Source organism: Leopardus geoffroyi, chromosome A3 (genome assembly GCF_018350155.1).
Source record: "Leopardus geoffroyi isolate Oge1 chromosome A3, O.geoffroyi_Oge1_pat1.0, whole genome shotgun sequence".
Lineage (NCBI taxonomy): Eukaryota > Metazoa > Chordata > Mammalia > Carnivora > Felidae > Leopardus > Leopardus geoffroyi.
The window spans coordinates 23898997-23912470 of NC_059336.1; the positions used below are offsets into that span (position 1 = coordinate 23898997).

Genomic DNA, 13474 nt, shown 5'->3' on the forward strand with positions numbered 1-13474 from the left:
TGGCTTAGAGCCTGGAGCCTGTTTCTGATTCTGTGTCTCCCTCTCTCTCTGCCCCTCCCCCGTTCATGCTCTGTCTCTCTCTGTCCCAAAAATAAATAAACGTTGAAAAAAAAAATTTTTTTTAAACCTGTCAGTTTAAATACTCCGTGCTTATTGCACATTACACCAGGCTTTCTGCTCTGCCCCAGCGAGGAATGAAACAGAGACCCTGCTCAAGCATATTCCTAGAGGTCTGGAGGTCAGAGTTTTGACCCTACTGAAGACATTTGGTGAGGGCCCACCTGGCCGTTCTCTGAGAGGAGTTCCTCCATGGTGTCAATGGTCTCACTGCAGTTGTATTTGAAAGCAGTCTCTCAAGAATAACAGCCTTACTGCTTCAGCCCAACTTGTTCTCTTCTCCTCTGCATAGCCTCAGGGGCTCTCCTTTCTCCTCCTGTCTCCTAGTCCTGCCTCTCTCCCTCCTCTTTGCACCTCTGACAACTTCTTCTGTCTTTCGCCACCACAGGCTCCTTTCAGTAGCCCTTCGACATTTCCTAACCTGGTTCCACCATACCTTTCCAGTTTCTTCCCATTTGCCTTCCCTGGCACTTCCCAAATATTTTCTTCCCTGCCTCTGCACCTTGGCACACCATGTTCCCTCTGTCTAGAATATCCTCTCTCCTTCATGGTCCATGTAAGTCTTACCTCCAGGAGAACTCTTTCCCTGCTCCCAGAGCAGAGATCATTTGTACTAAAATTCCTCTATTGCTCACCACTTCTGGAATAGAATTTGAGGTAACATACTGCAATTTAATTGTTTTTTACATACCTGTTTTCCCATACTAGACGGTTTGCTCCTTCAGCTGAGAAACATTTCTTACACTTTGTGTTCATAGGGTCTAGCAAAAAGCCTGACACATACCTGTGGCTCAGTTCACTAAAGTGTAATTTAGGATCAAAATCTAAAAGAAACTGTCAAATGGGGGAGGGGGAGAATCCAGACAGATCAGGGAAATGAGGGTGGACTAGCAGTTCGCTCTGTTAGGGGCCTTCTCTCTTTGTTCTACTAAGAGTCTATGATAGTTAAGAGGCAAAAATCATATTTTTTGTTTTTTTCCCCTTTTTTCATACTTTTGTTTTTGTCATTTTGTTTCTGTAGGTTAATTCTTATATCCTGAAGAAGAATATGATCCTTATGACAAACAATTTCTATGCAGCCATCTTGGGATATGATGAGGTAAGGTCATTTGCCAAGCCTTAAGCAGAACATGGGCTTCCCCCAACAAAAGACTTTTTTGATGAGAAACTCTGAGGAAACCTTCAAGGGGACATCATCACTCACTACCCACTATTATGGCTTGGTATTTATTTCCTCATCTTCATTGACTTGGCAACAGGAATGACTCTGCCCAGAAGTTTGCCTAGTGCTTGGGAAAGAAAGCACTATAGAATATGGTCAAATCATTCAACTAGAAGCATTTCTTGAGTCCTTGTCAGGTGCTGGATGTAGCGACAAAGGCAAATCAGTCATTCTCTTGGCCCCAGGTGCCACCAGAGACAGGAAGACACACACATGTAAACAGCATGGTCTGCCAGACAAATCACACAGTCTTTTAACTTTAATTATAAAAGCAATCTGTAGGGGTGCCTGGGTGGCTCAGTCGGTAAAGCGACCGACTTTGGCTCGGGCCATGATCTCACGGCTAATGAGTTCGAGCCCTGCATCAGGCTCTGTGCTGACAGCTTAGAGCCTGGAACCTGCTTTGGATTCTATGTCTACCTCTCTTTCACTCCCTCTTTCACTCCCGCTCACGTTCTTTCTCTCTCTTAAAAGTAAATAATACATTTAAATAATTTTAAAAATGAAATAAAAGCAATATATACTCATCAGAAACTCATAAAACTGTACATAAGTGGTTGAAGTAGAAAATAGAAGGCCCCTTTCTCTCCTGCCCAATTCCCTGCCCCAGAGGAAAACTTTGTTAATAGTTTACTGGGTGTCCTGCCAGACGTTACCTTTGCATGCACAAGCACTTATATATTTATTTTCCTTACACAAATGGAAGTTATACTACATACACTATCCTGTACCTTGCCTTTTTCAGTGAACAATGTATCTTTGACATCCATCCATGTTAGAACATTTAGATGTCTCATCCAATTTACCATTTAAAAAAAATTTTAATGTTTATTTTTGAGAGAGAGGGAGAAGGAGACACAGAATCCGAAGCAGGTTCTGGGCTCTGAACTGTCAGCACAGAGCCTGATGTGGCGCTTGAACCCACAACCTATGAGATCATGACCTGAGCCGAAGTCGGATGCTTAACTGACTGAGCCACCCAGATGCCCTTCAAATTTACCATTTTTAAGTGCACATGTCAGTGGCCGTAAGTACATTCACATTGTTGAGCAACAGTCACCACCATGTGTTTCCAGAACTTTTCCATCTTCCCAAACTGAAGCTCTGTCCCCCTTAAAACCCTTACTCTTCCCTCAGCCTCCTCCCAGGCCCTAGGAACCACCACCACCTACTTTCTGTCTCCATGAATTTGAATACTCTTGAGTACCTCATGTTAGTGGAATCATACAGGTTTTATTCTTTTGCTCCTGGCTTACTTCACTTAGTGTAATGTCCTCAAGCTTCATCCATGTTAGAGCATATGTCTCATCTTTTCCCCCTAGCTGTTACTACAGAAATTTCAAACACATTGAAAAGATGAAAGAATGGTGTAATGAACACCTATATGTGCACTGCCAGTATTCATCATACCTCATCTATTTAACAAAACATGTGCTTTTATGCTCATTTTGTGGTGACCTCCAGATTGAATGCAAGCATCACCCCTTCTGGGAAACAGGCCTGGAACCGCCGTAGGCTCAGTTCCTTCCACCTTCCCTGGACTCCACTTGCTACATTAGTGTTAACTGTCATCCTGGCTGGGTGGGGACTCCTTCTGGGTAGTGGCAGTCTCTACTGTGCATTTCTACTGCCTAGTAGCATGATACTTGGCGTGTGGTAGGGGAAGAATGAGGAAGGGAGAAAATGCATAAAGGATGAAAATAGGAAACTGGAGTTCAGGCTGGGGGAAGTGTCATCAGCCTGAAGATAATAATTAAAGCCAGGAAATAAGCTTACAAAAAAATTAAGGGATTTGGTTAGGATCTTGATTCTCAGTCTGCCAGATATCTTCAGTTATCGGAGAGCAATTTAGATTGCATACCACACATTGAACCATGGCCTACCACACATAACATTGATTGAACATGAGCCTTGCAGGAGTGGGATGGGAGTTGAGAAAAACTGCTTAGATCTACACATTGTTGGTTTTTTTTTTTTTTTTTATGTTTATTTCTTTTTTGAGAGAGAAAGACAGCGTGCGAGTGGGAGAGGTGCAGAAAGAGAGGGAGACACAGAATCCGAAGCAAGTTCCAGGCTCCCAGCTGTCAGCACAGAGCCCAACACAGGGCTCAAACCCACAAACTATGAGATCATGACCTGAGCTAAAGTAAGACGCTTAAATGACTGAGCCATCCAGGCACCCCTACACGTTAATTGTTAAATCAGTTGCATTCTGACTTCAGAAAGCTTACAGTGTATAGAAGAATGAGACTTAGAATTGAAGAAATATAACTATTAGTTAGCATTTTTTTGAGTTCTTTATTGCATATGGCTCAGTTGATTCCTTTCACCAATATTAATAAAGGTGTTCTGAATTGTGTCTCTTTTCTGTCCCTCCTATCCCAGTCCATCCTGGCAGAGCCATCTTATAGACATGCCTGATCACAAGAGTCACCTGGGGAGCTCTTCAAATCAAATTCTTGAGCACCTCCCTGAAGGTTCTGGTTCAATAGGAGTGAGGCCTGGTATTTTAGCAAGCACCCCAGGTGACTGTTTAGAGTGGGAAAGTTTGGGAAATATACTAATTACCTGGGGCACTTTTTAGAAATACCATTGTTTGGCCCCTATCTCCCAAAAGTTCTAATTTAACTGCTCTAGGTGGGCATCTGTTGTGAAAGTTGCCCAGGTAATTTTAATGTGCATACAAATCACCTAGGTAAAACACAAATTCTGACTCAGCAAGTCTGGAGTGAGGCCTGAGATTCTGCGTGGCAGACAAGCCGCAGGTGACATGGTGCAGCCATCTGCAGACCACACTGCGAGTGGTTCGAGAGCTGTCCTAAGACTAGTCACATGCAGCTATTTTGATTTAAATTCCTTAAATAAAATTGAAAATTCAGTCCCACTGGCTACATTTCAGGTGCTCAATAACTTTATGTGGCTGGTGGCTGCTCTACTGGACAGAACATTTCCATCATTACAGAAAGTTCCATTGGACGGTGCTGTTCTACAGCACCCTTTTCCTAGAATGTTGCTTGGGTTGTGCCCTGACAATGGCCACTTTTGGAACTTTCCTGTTTGCTACTCCGTTAGGTTCAAATTCCTGCATGGAATTTCCAAGCCTTCTGTCAGTGGTCCCCAGTGTGACCTATCCACTGATATCTCCCATTGTTTCCTAGTGTGTAACCTTTCCAAAGTGATGCCATTTGCCCCACTGCCCCACAGACATGCTGTGACTGTCTGTGCCTGACTGAGACTCTCCTGGACAACTAGGTATGGAGGGCAGTAGCCAAGTCTGTCAGCTTTGGGCCTGAGGACCTGATTCAAGGCCTGAATCAGGCCTTGTAGATACTCTTTCTGTAAATGTTCAGTGAATTAATATATTCTCTCTTGCTTAGAATATCCTGTAGCTCTCCAAATATTCTCTATTCTCTAAGGCCTCCTTCTCCACAAAGCTTTCCCTGACCTCTCTAGATCTGTATTTGTTTACTCTGAATTTCAATATCATCTATCCATCCATCCATTAACAGGTATATATTAAATGCCTACCATGTGGGATGCACTGGGAATGTATTGGTGAATAAAACAAACATGGTCTGGTTCTTTCCTACTGGAGCTTACCTTCTAATGGGGAGACAGGTAGTAAACAAGTAAACAAGCAAATAAATATCTAATTTCAAATAGAGTGTCCTAGAAGCTAAGACTGAATAATGAGAAGCCAACCATGTACAGAGTATACATTGGAGTCACCCTATACAGATTGGCAGTTGCTCATTCTCCAGGATTTGATCCTGTGCTTCTGTTTAATGTGCACTAGCTTTGTCCCTTCAACTAGATTGCAAGCTGCCTGTGGGCTGAGACCATTTTGCTGTGATTCTGTGTTCTCAGCATCATGCTAAGCACATAGTGGTGTCACAAGTCAGTCTTCTCTGAGTGAGACTGCCATTCCAAACCCTTAATCATAACCAGGGCCTTCGAGCCACAGGCTTCCTCTCAATTACTCTAGGCCTAGGTTTCTTAATCTCTGAAGGATGCTGCTTTTTTGTGTTGCGAGGCAAAATAAGTAGGCCCCTAGTAGATTGTGGGAAGATTACTCTGCAAACTAATATTTGGCTGCCAAGTACCCTTTTTCCTTTCCTGCTTTCTCTCTGACTTACTGCTGGTTTGGTGGAAAGAAGGCTAAAGTTGGGTTTATTGATTTATTCAGCCAATTTTATTGCACTCCCACTCTGTGCAGGTACTGCGTCCTAACCAGAGTTAGTCAGGCACCATCCCTTGACTTCACAAGTGTGTTCTGGTCCTAAGTCTACCACCATTTAGCTAGATAACCTCTAAGCCTCTGTGTACTTATCTTTCAAATGGGGATAATAGTATCTGTTCTTCTCAATATACATAGGCATTAGGAGCCAGGTATGTGAAGGTACTCTGACAGCGTGGAATAGTCAGGTTGTTATCACTGTTAATCTGAGTCCTGAGTCATCCTTTTCTTTCTGACTGATTATGGACTTGCCCCTTCCCAACCATCTCACCCACTGCCAAGGGTGCCTGTTTGCAGCAGGCCATGGCTCCCAGGGCTTTCACTGTCCTGTGCTCTATGCTCATACTCTTAAGTCCTCACGACACCTGTTCTCATGCCTGTTCCTTCCCCTGTAGCACATGTAGGTCGCTTCCAGCAGCACTCTGGCATGTGCCCAGGGCACTGTGGACACAGGCAGGCTGTTGGGTTAGCAAATAACTTGGAGAATGGTGATGTGCCTGAGCTTGTCCTTGGGCCCTGTCCCCATCTGCCAGAAGAAGCTGGTTCTCCTGACTCAGCCATTGTGCCAGCACAGTCTCTTAAGCTGTGGAATTGTAGGGGTGTTTAGCAGGGAGCATTTGGAACAGGTAGAATGTTTTTCCACCAAACTGTCAGCACCCCATCCTAGACTTGGCCCTTCCTGGCAGCAGGCCTGAAGTCAGACCTCATATGCTGCCCTGTCCCAGAGACCAGTCCACAGCATCACATTGAATACATGATCTGGGGTCTTTGTGCAGTGATTTGCCATTTACAGAGCCTTTCATGGCCATTATCTCCAAATTCTCACAACAATGCTGTGGGCTTGGTCTTACTGTGTTTGTTCAGCTCATGAGAAGCTGAGACTCAGGAAGGGCTGGCTTTCGAAGGGCCACACAACTATCAAGTGACAGAGCTGCTGTTTGAACCTAGGTGGTCTGATCCCTAGATCTCACTGTTGTTTCAACTATATCCACAGCTGCCTGCCAAAGCAAGCTCCTGGTCTTTGTATCTGACTGTACTACACTTAACAGAGTACCTTTACATGATCTCACTTTAATAATGCAAAGATGCCATACGTAGGGAAAGCATTTTCATCTCCGTTTAACAGAGGAGCAAGTTGAGACTCAGGTGTATTGAATTGCCCACCATCTCTGAGCTTCGTAGTAGCAGAGCCAGGACTTGATCCAGCCTTATGACTTGTAAATCCCAGCCAGTGCTTTGTCTGGTTCCACATTACCTTGGCACCTGGACAGAGCAACTTCTTGGGGCCTTTCCCTTCAGTCACCCTCACCCCAGGAAGCAGCAACCTCCCCTCTCCTTCCCTTAGAGATCCAAACTAGTAAATGGCCCTAGTCCATGGCCCAAGCGCCGATTAGTCTCTGATATTTGGACTTCCCAACAGAGCCCCTGTCTCTGCTGGGAAGGACAATGTTAGGCACACATGCACACAGTGTCTGAGCATGCCCTCTGTGGCCCATGACAGTAAGCCTGTTCCTCTACTTGAGGAGAGGCAGGACAAGCCACGGCCAACCCAGAGATGGGTGACAGTGAGGTCATGGTGCCTGGTTTCCTTCCCCATAGAGCCAGCTGCCTTGCATATGTGTCCATGCACTAGGAGAGAAGGTGCAGTGTATTCCCACCTCTGTTTCTGGGGGGAAATACCCCCTCAGAATACTCTGTGCCTGTTCCTTGTGGACGGTGGTGGGAGCAATGTGCCACTGTTTCTCTTCTTAGCTTCACAGGTATCGCTGGGTCGAGTACAGTGCAGGAGAGTAGAGGGAACTGTAGCCTGGGAAGGCGACCAGACATAAACCCCATCTCTGCATCAATCTTAGCCAGGCACTTGGCCCCTCTGGATTCCGTGTCCTTCCTTTGTATGAAATGAAAGGGTTGGATCAGATGCTCTCTGAAGACCTCTTCCAGTTCTATTGTGTAGCTGCCCCATTCCTTCTTGTGGTGTATATAAGGTCCACAAAGCCTTTTTGTGGTATCTGTAAGGTCCTTCCAAGCCAATGCGGTGCTTGCCATTATGTTTACAATAGTCCCAGCTTTTGTATTGTGGCTCTGCCATGGTCCCCAGGAGACCAGTTGTCTTCTGTGTTCCAGGGCATCCTTTCAGATGACCATGGGCTAGCTGCTGCGCTCTGGAGAACCTTCTTCAACCAGAAATGTGAAGATCCTCGACAGCTTGAGTTATTGGTGGAGTATGTGAGGAAACAGGTGAGCAGCCCTACACCTCTTCCAGAGGCTCATGGAAAGCAGGTCCTTCCTGAGGTCTGTAGATGCTGGACTTTCAGAGGATCATGAGAGGTTGAGTTCCCAGAGGCCATTCTGAGGGAATTCTGACCACATCATATCCACACCAGGCACTGATAGAGAACAGCTTCTCTGTATCCAGCCATGAGCTAGGCAGGGGGTGGGGAATGGGATAGAAGAAGAGGCGCTGAGTAATCTCCTGCTTTCAAACACTTTTAGGCGTTCATTCACTACACATTTGATTGTCTGTTGTGTGCCCAGTGCAGTGGGAGACCCTGGGTGTGCATAGTCCTGTAGGATATGGGAATGGGGTACAGTGCAGTCGCCCACTGTAGCCCTCTCTGTGCTCACATTGAAGCTTCAAGGTTCATGTTTCCTGTTCCTGATTTCTAGCAGGACTGGGCTCCAGGCAGAATTCCATAAAAAACCCTCAAGCCTCTGCCCACTGAATGCTATCCACAATCAAACAGCGTCCTCCTACTTCATTCCCCATCCCCCTGGTCCCCCAGGGCTCCCTAAAACCAGAGCTTCTAAGAGAAAACTCCAGAGTGAGGACTGCTTCACTACATAGTTTTTCTTGAAACCATGGCTACTTCACCTCTTGATCTCTCTGCTCCTTGATCCTGTATTGATGGGAAATCCATACTTTATAGACGAGTGAGCTGAATGGCAAGGAAGAGGAACATAGAGGCTTTTCCAGGGTCTCCCAGTGAGTCAGCCTGCACAGCTGGCCTAGAACCCCAAGCTGGTGATTCATGTAGCCACTAGAAGCCTTAGCTGCTCCAGACAGCTCATCAGCTCAGGCTGTCCCATGAGTCACATCTCTGCTTCATGGGCTTGGCCTCTGGAGCTGAAGGGGCCTCACCCCACAGTTATTCTCTTATTCACCTGTGTCCATAGCCTTTAAGCCTTCAACAGCCAGGGATGGGAAGGCCAGGCCCTGGCTCTTGGGTAGAAGCCAGCAGGAACAGCTTGTTGATGGCTGGAAAAACCACACAGTGGGGCTTTTCAGACCCAGAGGGCAGAGAACCCCAGAAGCCAGGACTTCTGTTTGACCATTCTTCAAATCTGCTAGAGCTGGAAGAAGGCACTGTGGCCAGAGGGCTCCACCCACACAAAACTCTTGAGACTCACTGTTGACTGGACTCGCTGTCAGACAGAAGTAGCAACTGGCAAAGCAAATGCTGTGTTTTTTTGAGAGACCAGCCCAGCTTTTCCATCTGCCATGGTGGGCTTGTGGCAGAGGCCACAACAAGGGCACAGCTGGGACCTCTCTGAGGGCCCTAAAAGAAGGAGTTACCACACCAGTGCCTCTAGAAAAAATCCTATGTTGTCTAGTGAGAGGCAGGCAATAGAAAAACAGTGATAGGGCACTTAAGGAAGCAGGGAGCTTTCATGGGACCCGGTGGTATCAGCAAAACTTCTGAGTACCTGCTGTGCCAGGCACTCTCCTGAGAAAGCAGAGATTCACAGGACCCAGACCTACCCGCGAGCCAACTTATGGTTTGGTGAGGAAGCCAGTCAGGCACAAGCTAACCCTGGAATAAATCAGTCTGTGATGTGATACAGGGTAGAAACAAAGGCTGTGAAAGGCCAAAGACAGGCAAGACTCAGTATAAGTTAGCAGCTCGGGAAAGACCAGGAGGGGCCCTGAACAGATTAGTCCTGTGCCATGATCCTGGTTGGTCTGGTGGGTAGCCCAAGACCCAGTCAGAGGTTATGTTGAGATTTTCAATGCTGAAGATGGGCAGAGTGGCTGCATTAGGCATAGAAATGGAGTTGTTGGAAAGAGGAGTGTATTTTAGGGGAGATAATGGGTCAGTTGCTCTCCTTGCACCAGAAGACAGCATGATGTATAGAAATCTAGACCTGAGGTATATGTGAGAGACTGAGGTTAGGTTTCAGGGTCAGCAGCCTGAAGGTGAAACAACAGGAATGAAGGAATCCTTGGAAGAGGAGGATGATCCAAAGCCTAAGATGAGGCCTCTGGACTTCCATCCCTTCTCCTTTTCTCCCAAATGCCTTTTCACCCCACAGTGGAGCCTCAGCTTTCTGAATACAATGCTCACTCCTGATGTGATCCAGCTCCCACTGTAAATTTTGCCTGTCCCCTTGAAAGCATTTCTCATTCCTCTGTTCTCCTTACTAGCAGCAGTGAAGGTAATTCTCCCAGAGACCACTTTTACCTCCTGAGACTTGGCCTCTCATTAGATCACCTGCTTCTTGTGGAACTGCCCAACCTCACCTGAAGCTGCGCCCATTGTCCATCACAGTTGTCCCTTCTCCACATTTCTCTCAGAGAAACTGCCAGTCGTCATGGTGGGTGAAGCTGGGCCCACTGGCAAGCATGGCGGCCCACTAATCGTGTGGTCAAGGCCCCAGAAAAAGTTCCAGCGACTAGCAGATACAAGCATTTAATCTTTTCGTGAGTCCTGTGGGGGTACACATTACTATTCCCTGTTTTCACACAAGGAGACTTAAACCTCAGAGAAGGGAATTGGCTCCCTTTGAGTAACATCACTACCCTGAATGGACAGATAAACTTACACACACATGCACACATCCCAAGGACATGTCTCCCCCAATACATCCTCCCTGAAAAGTTCTTGCAGTCCAGAAAGTCAGGGCTTGTGTGTCTGTTTTGGTTATTAGAGGTATGATGGGGAATTCTCTAAAGCCTTCCCAGTGAGCTTCCCCAGTGATTAGTTTCTCCCAACCCTCTCTAAGGAAATAATCTGGAAGATCAGAGACCTGCTGACTGGGAGCTGGTATTGTCAGAACCCCCCACAAACTCCCTCCCCGTCCTCTCCATTGGAAGACTGATTCCATCTGCCGTCTCATGTCTGTCCTGCCCTTGTCCCTGCCCTCTGTTTCTTGCTGTCCCTGTTGCAGATGCAGTACCTGGACTCCATGAATGGGGAGGATCTGCTTCTGACAGGGGAGGTGAGCTGGCGCCCTCTAGTGGAGAAGAATCCTCAGAGTGTCCTGAAGCCCCATTCCCCAACTTATAACGACGAGGGTCTTTGATGGACTGGTCCCTCTGAACAGCTGGCCAGCTGGCTTTGAAGAACTGCCAGGAGAGAGGTGCTTGTTTGGCCCAGAACCCTGCAGAAAGTGGCCTGAACTGACCTTTGAACAGCATCTGTCAAATACCTGGCCCCATTTGTGTTGATTTTCCTTTTAATATGCCCAGGAGCCTGATCTGGTGGGGTACAGTGCTGGGAGAACCCTTAGTTCTTCTGAGATATCCTCTCCCTCAAGAGAAGCCCTGAGCAAGAGCTCCCCAGCACACACTCCCCTAATCCCCTCCAGTAACTATGTGATTGACAGCTTTTCCCAAAGGCTGCAGAGGGATGGTGGTAAGTTAGAAACGGTATACTTCCACCAAGGGCCCACCATGGCAAAGGAGCAGTTTGGAATGCTGCTGAGTCAAGACGGGTAACCACACTCTGTCCTCTGGTTTTGAGCCATGGGGTTGAGTTGGCCATTAAAAGACACAGAGACATATCTCTGCAATGACTCTTTATTCTAGGGTTTTTTAGAAACTTATCTGAGATGGCATTTGCCATAAGCTGAGGAGCATCACCCAGCTCAGAGACAGGATGGGGAGAGGGTCAAGACGATCTCTGCTGCTGTTCTTGCCTCCAGTTCATGGAGATGTCACTGTTGTGGCCAAGGCATAGCCTGCCAGACTCCATCCTCTGGGACCCAGGAGGCTTCTGATGGCCAAGGGGCTTGTCACATCCTGAGTTGTTTGGAAAGAAGACCCAAGAACATAGGCCTCTTGGTCACTTCCCTATTGAATGGGGTGAGGGACATGCTGTCTTTTCCTCTCTTGACTCCTTTATGTGAGATACTGGGGCAAAGAGAATATTTTTTTCTGGCTTAGTTGTACCATCCCAGGGCCCAACCCCATGCCCAGCTTTCTAGCTCCTTCCTAACTTCTAGAGCGTGTGCTACAGAGCCACCTTGGTCTGTGCTCTTGAGGGTCAGTTGCCTCCTCCCTGAGTATGGGTCATCTCTTGGGGGATTTTCTTTGCATTGAAGGAAGGGGGCGGGGAACCATATTGCCCCTCCTTCCCCCATCAAACTTCCTTCATTTAACTTGCTATAAAATGAGTCATATAAAGAAATTCTATATGGGTGAGGTATATCCCACTTCTGTGAAAACATTACAAATCAGACCGCCTTCTCTGAGTTTATTTAAGATGCTTTTGTTGCAAGCGGAGTTCTAGAGTGAAGCCTCCTCTGTGTGTGTGAGATAATAACACCTTGTAACTCATTACAGCTGGGCACTATTTACATAAACCAGAGCTGAGCCAGGCAGGAATTTGCTGATTAATTTATTTTTAATGGAGTGAAGTATACCATGCACCAAAATAAACTTTACTGTGTGTACCTAACTGCTCCTGGAATGGATGGAAAAATTAATGGAACAGATTTTGGCTCCCAACTCCACACATTAATTCATATATAAAAGTTACTTGAGCCTTAACCCATTTGCTGCCCAGGGCAGCTCCCCAGCCGCAGATCCCAGCCCACAGCACCAGTTCAGCTACTGGGCTTGCATGAGAATCACGGAATTGCAGATTTAGAAGAAACTTTAGAGGTCTCTTAGTCCAACCCTGGTCCAGAACTTGACTCCCTTTCTCAGCATCCCAGTTGGCCTATGTTCATACAGGCCGTTTATGAATGTCTCCAGCAGCAGATGGTCCTGCCTGCAGAGCCAAGTCCTGTCTCCATAAGATGAGTAATCATCAAACACTGCAACTTGTAATACGGAGCTGCGTTTTAAAGAGCCAAATTGGATCTGTCATGTTGGGGATGTCCCAAAGCCCTCACTTCCTGCCTGCCGGCATCTTTCACCGAGTACACGACCCCCTCCCCTTCAAGATAAAATCGAGGCTCCTCGAGGCTGCAAGGCTCTTCTTAATTTGACCTGTGCTTGTTTCTGAGTCTCTAACTCATTTCTTCTCCGAGGCAACTGAACCATTTGGGGTTACCTGAAGAGACCACCCTGTATGTTTCCTCTACCTGGAATCCTTGTTTCCTCTTCAGACTAGAGAAATCCTGTGTGTCCTCAAATACCCACCCCCCATCCTACCTTGTCTGTCCCAGGTGGAAACTAGTTTTTACATACACACCCTTCATCCTGCACCATTAGCTCCCTCAGAGTGGGCACTGTGAAGTCAGTCACCTTTGTTTTTCTAGTGTCCCAGGAGTGCCTGACTCACAGTAGGCATCAGAATAAGCTTTGCTAAATGACAGAAGGAATGAATGACTAGATCATCAGTCATTATTAGTACAAGCCCAACAAAAAAAAGTCCCTTTCTGGATCATTCTCTGACCCACAGTTCAGCTTGTTTTAACAATTCAGTACAAAGTACCTCCGTTGGCTTTTGCATAGGAATGAGAGCTAAATGTTCTTTCTGTAGCTACATGTTTTTCTTTCTTTCTTTTTTAAGTAATCTCTACAATGTGGGGCTCGAATTCATGACCCCCAAGACCAAGAGTCAACACTCTACGGACTGGGCCAGCCAGGCACCCCTAGCTACATGTTTTTCTACTGTAAATTGTTATTATACAAAACAAATGAAGGATGTTTCTTGCCCTCAGGGAGAATA

The 13474-nt window shown here is 46.5% G+C and overlaps 1 protein-coding gene across 7 annotated transcripts in view; it reads left to right on the forward strand.

Annotated features, from left to right (window-relative positions):
- The window catches only part of LOC123579567 (ubiquinol-cytochrome-c reductase complex assembly factor 1), a 104075-nt gene extending 91822 nt beyond the window's left edge, over positions 1-12253 (forward strand). For all 7 annotated transcript variants that reach the window (XM_045443618.1, XM_045443620.1, XM_045443623.1 and 4 more), the window contains 3 exons: positions 1139-1216; positions 7701-7814; positions 10743-12253. In XM_045443618.1, coding sequence (XP_045299574.1) covers positions 1139-1216; positions 7701-7814; positions 10743-10877 — 327 coding nt within the window. In that variant the 3' untranslated portion in view covers positions 10878-12253. The remainder of the gene's footprint in view (positions 1-1138; positions 1217-7700; positions 7815-10742) is intronic.
- The last annotated feature ends 1221 nt before the right edge of the window (positions 12254-13474 follow it).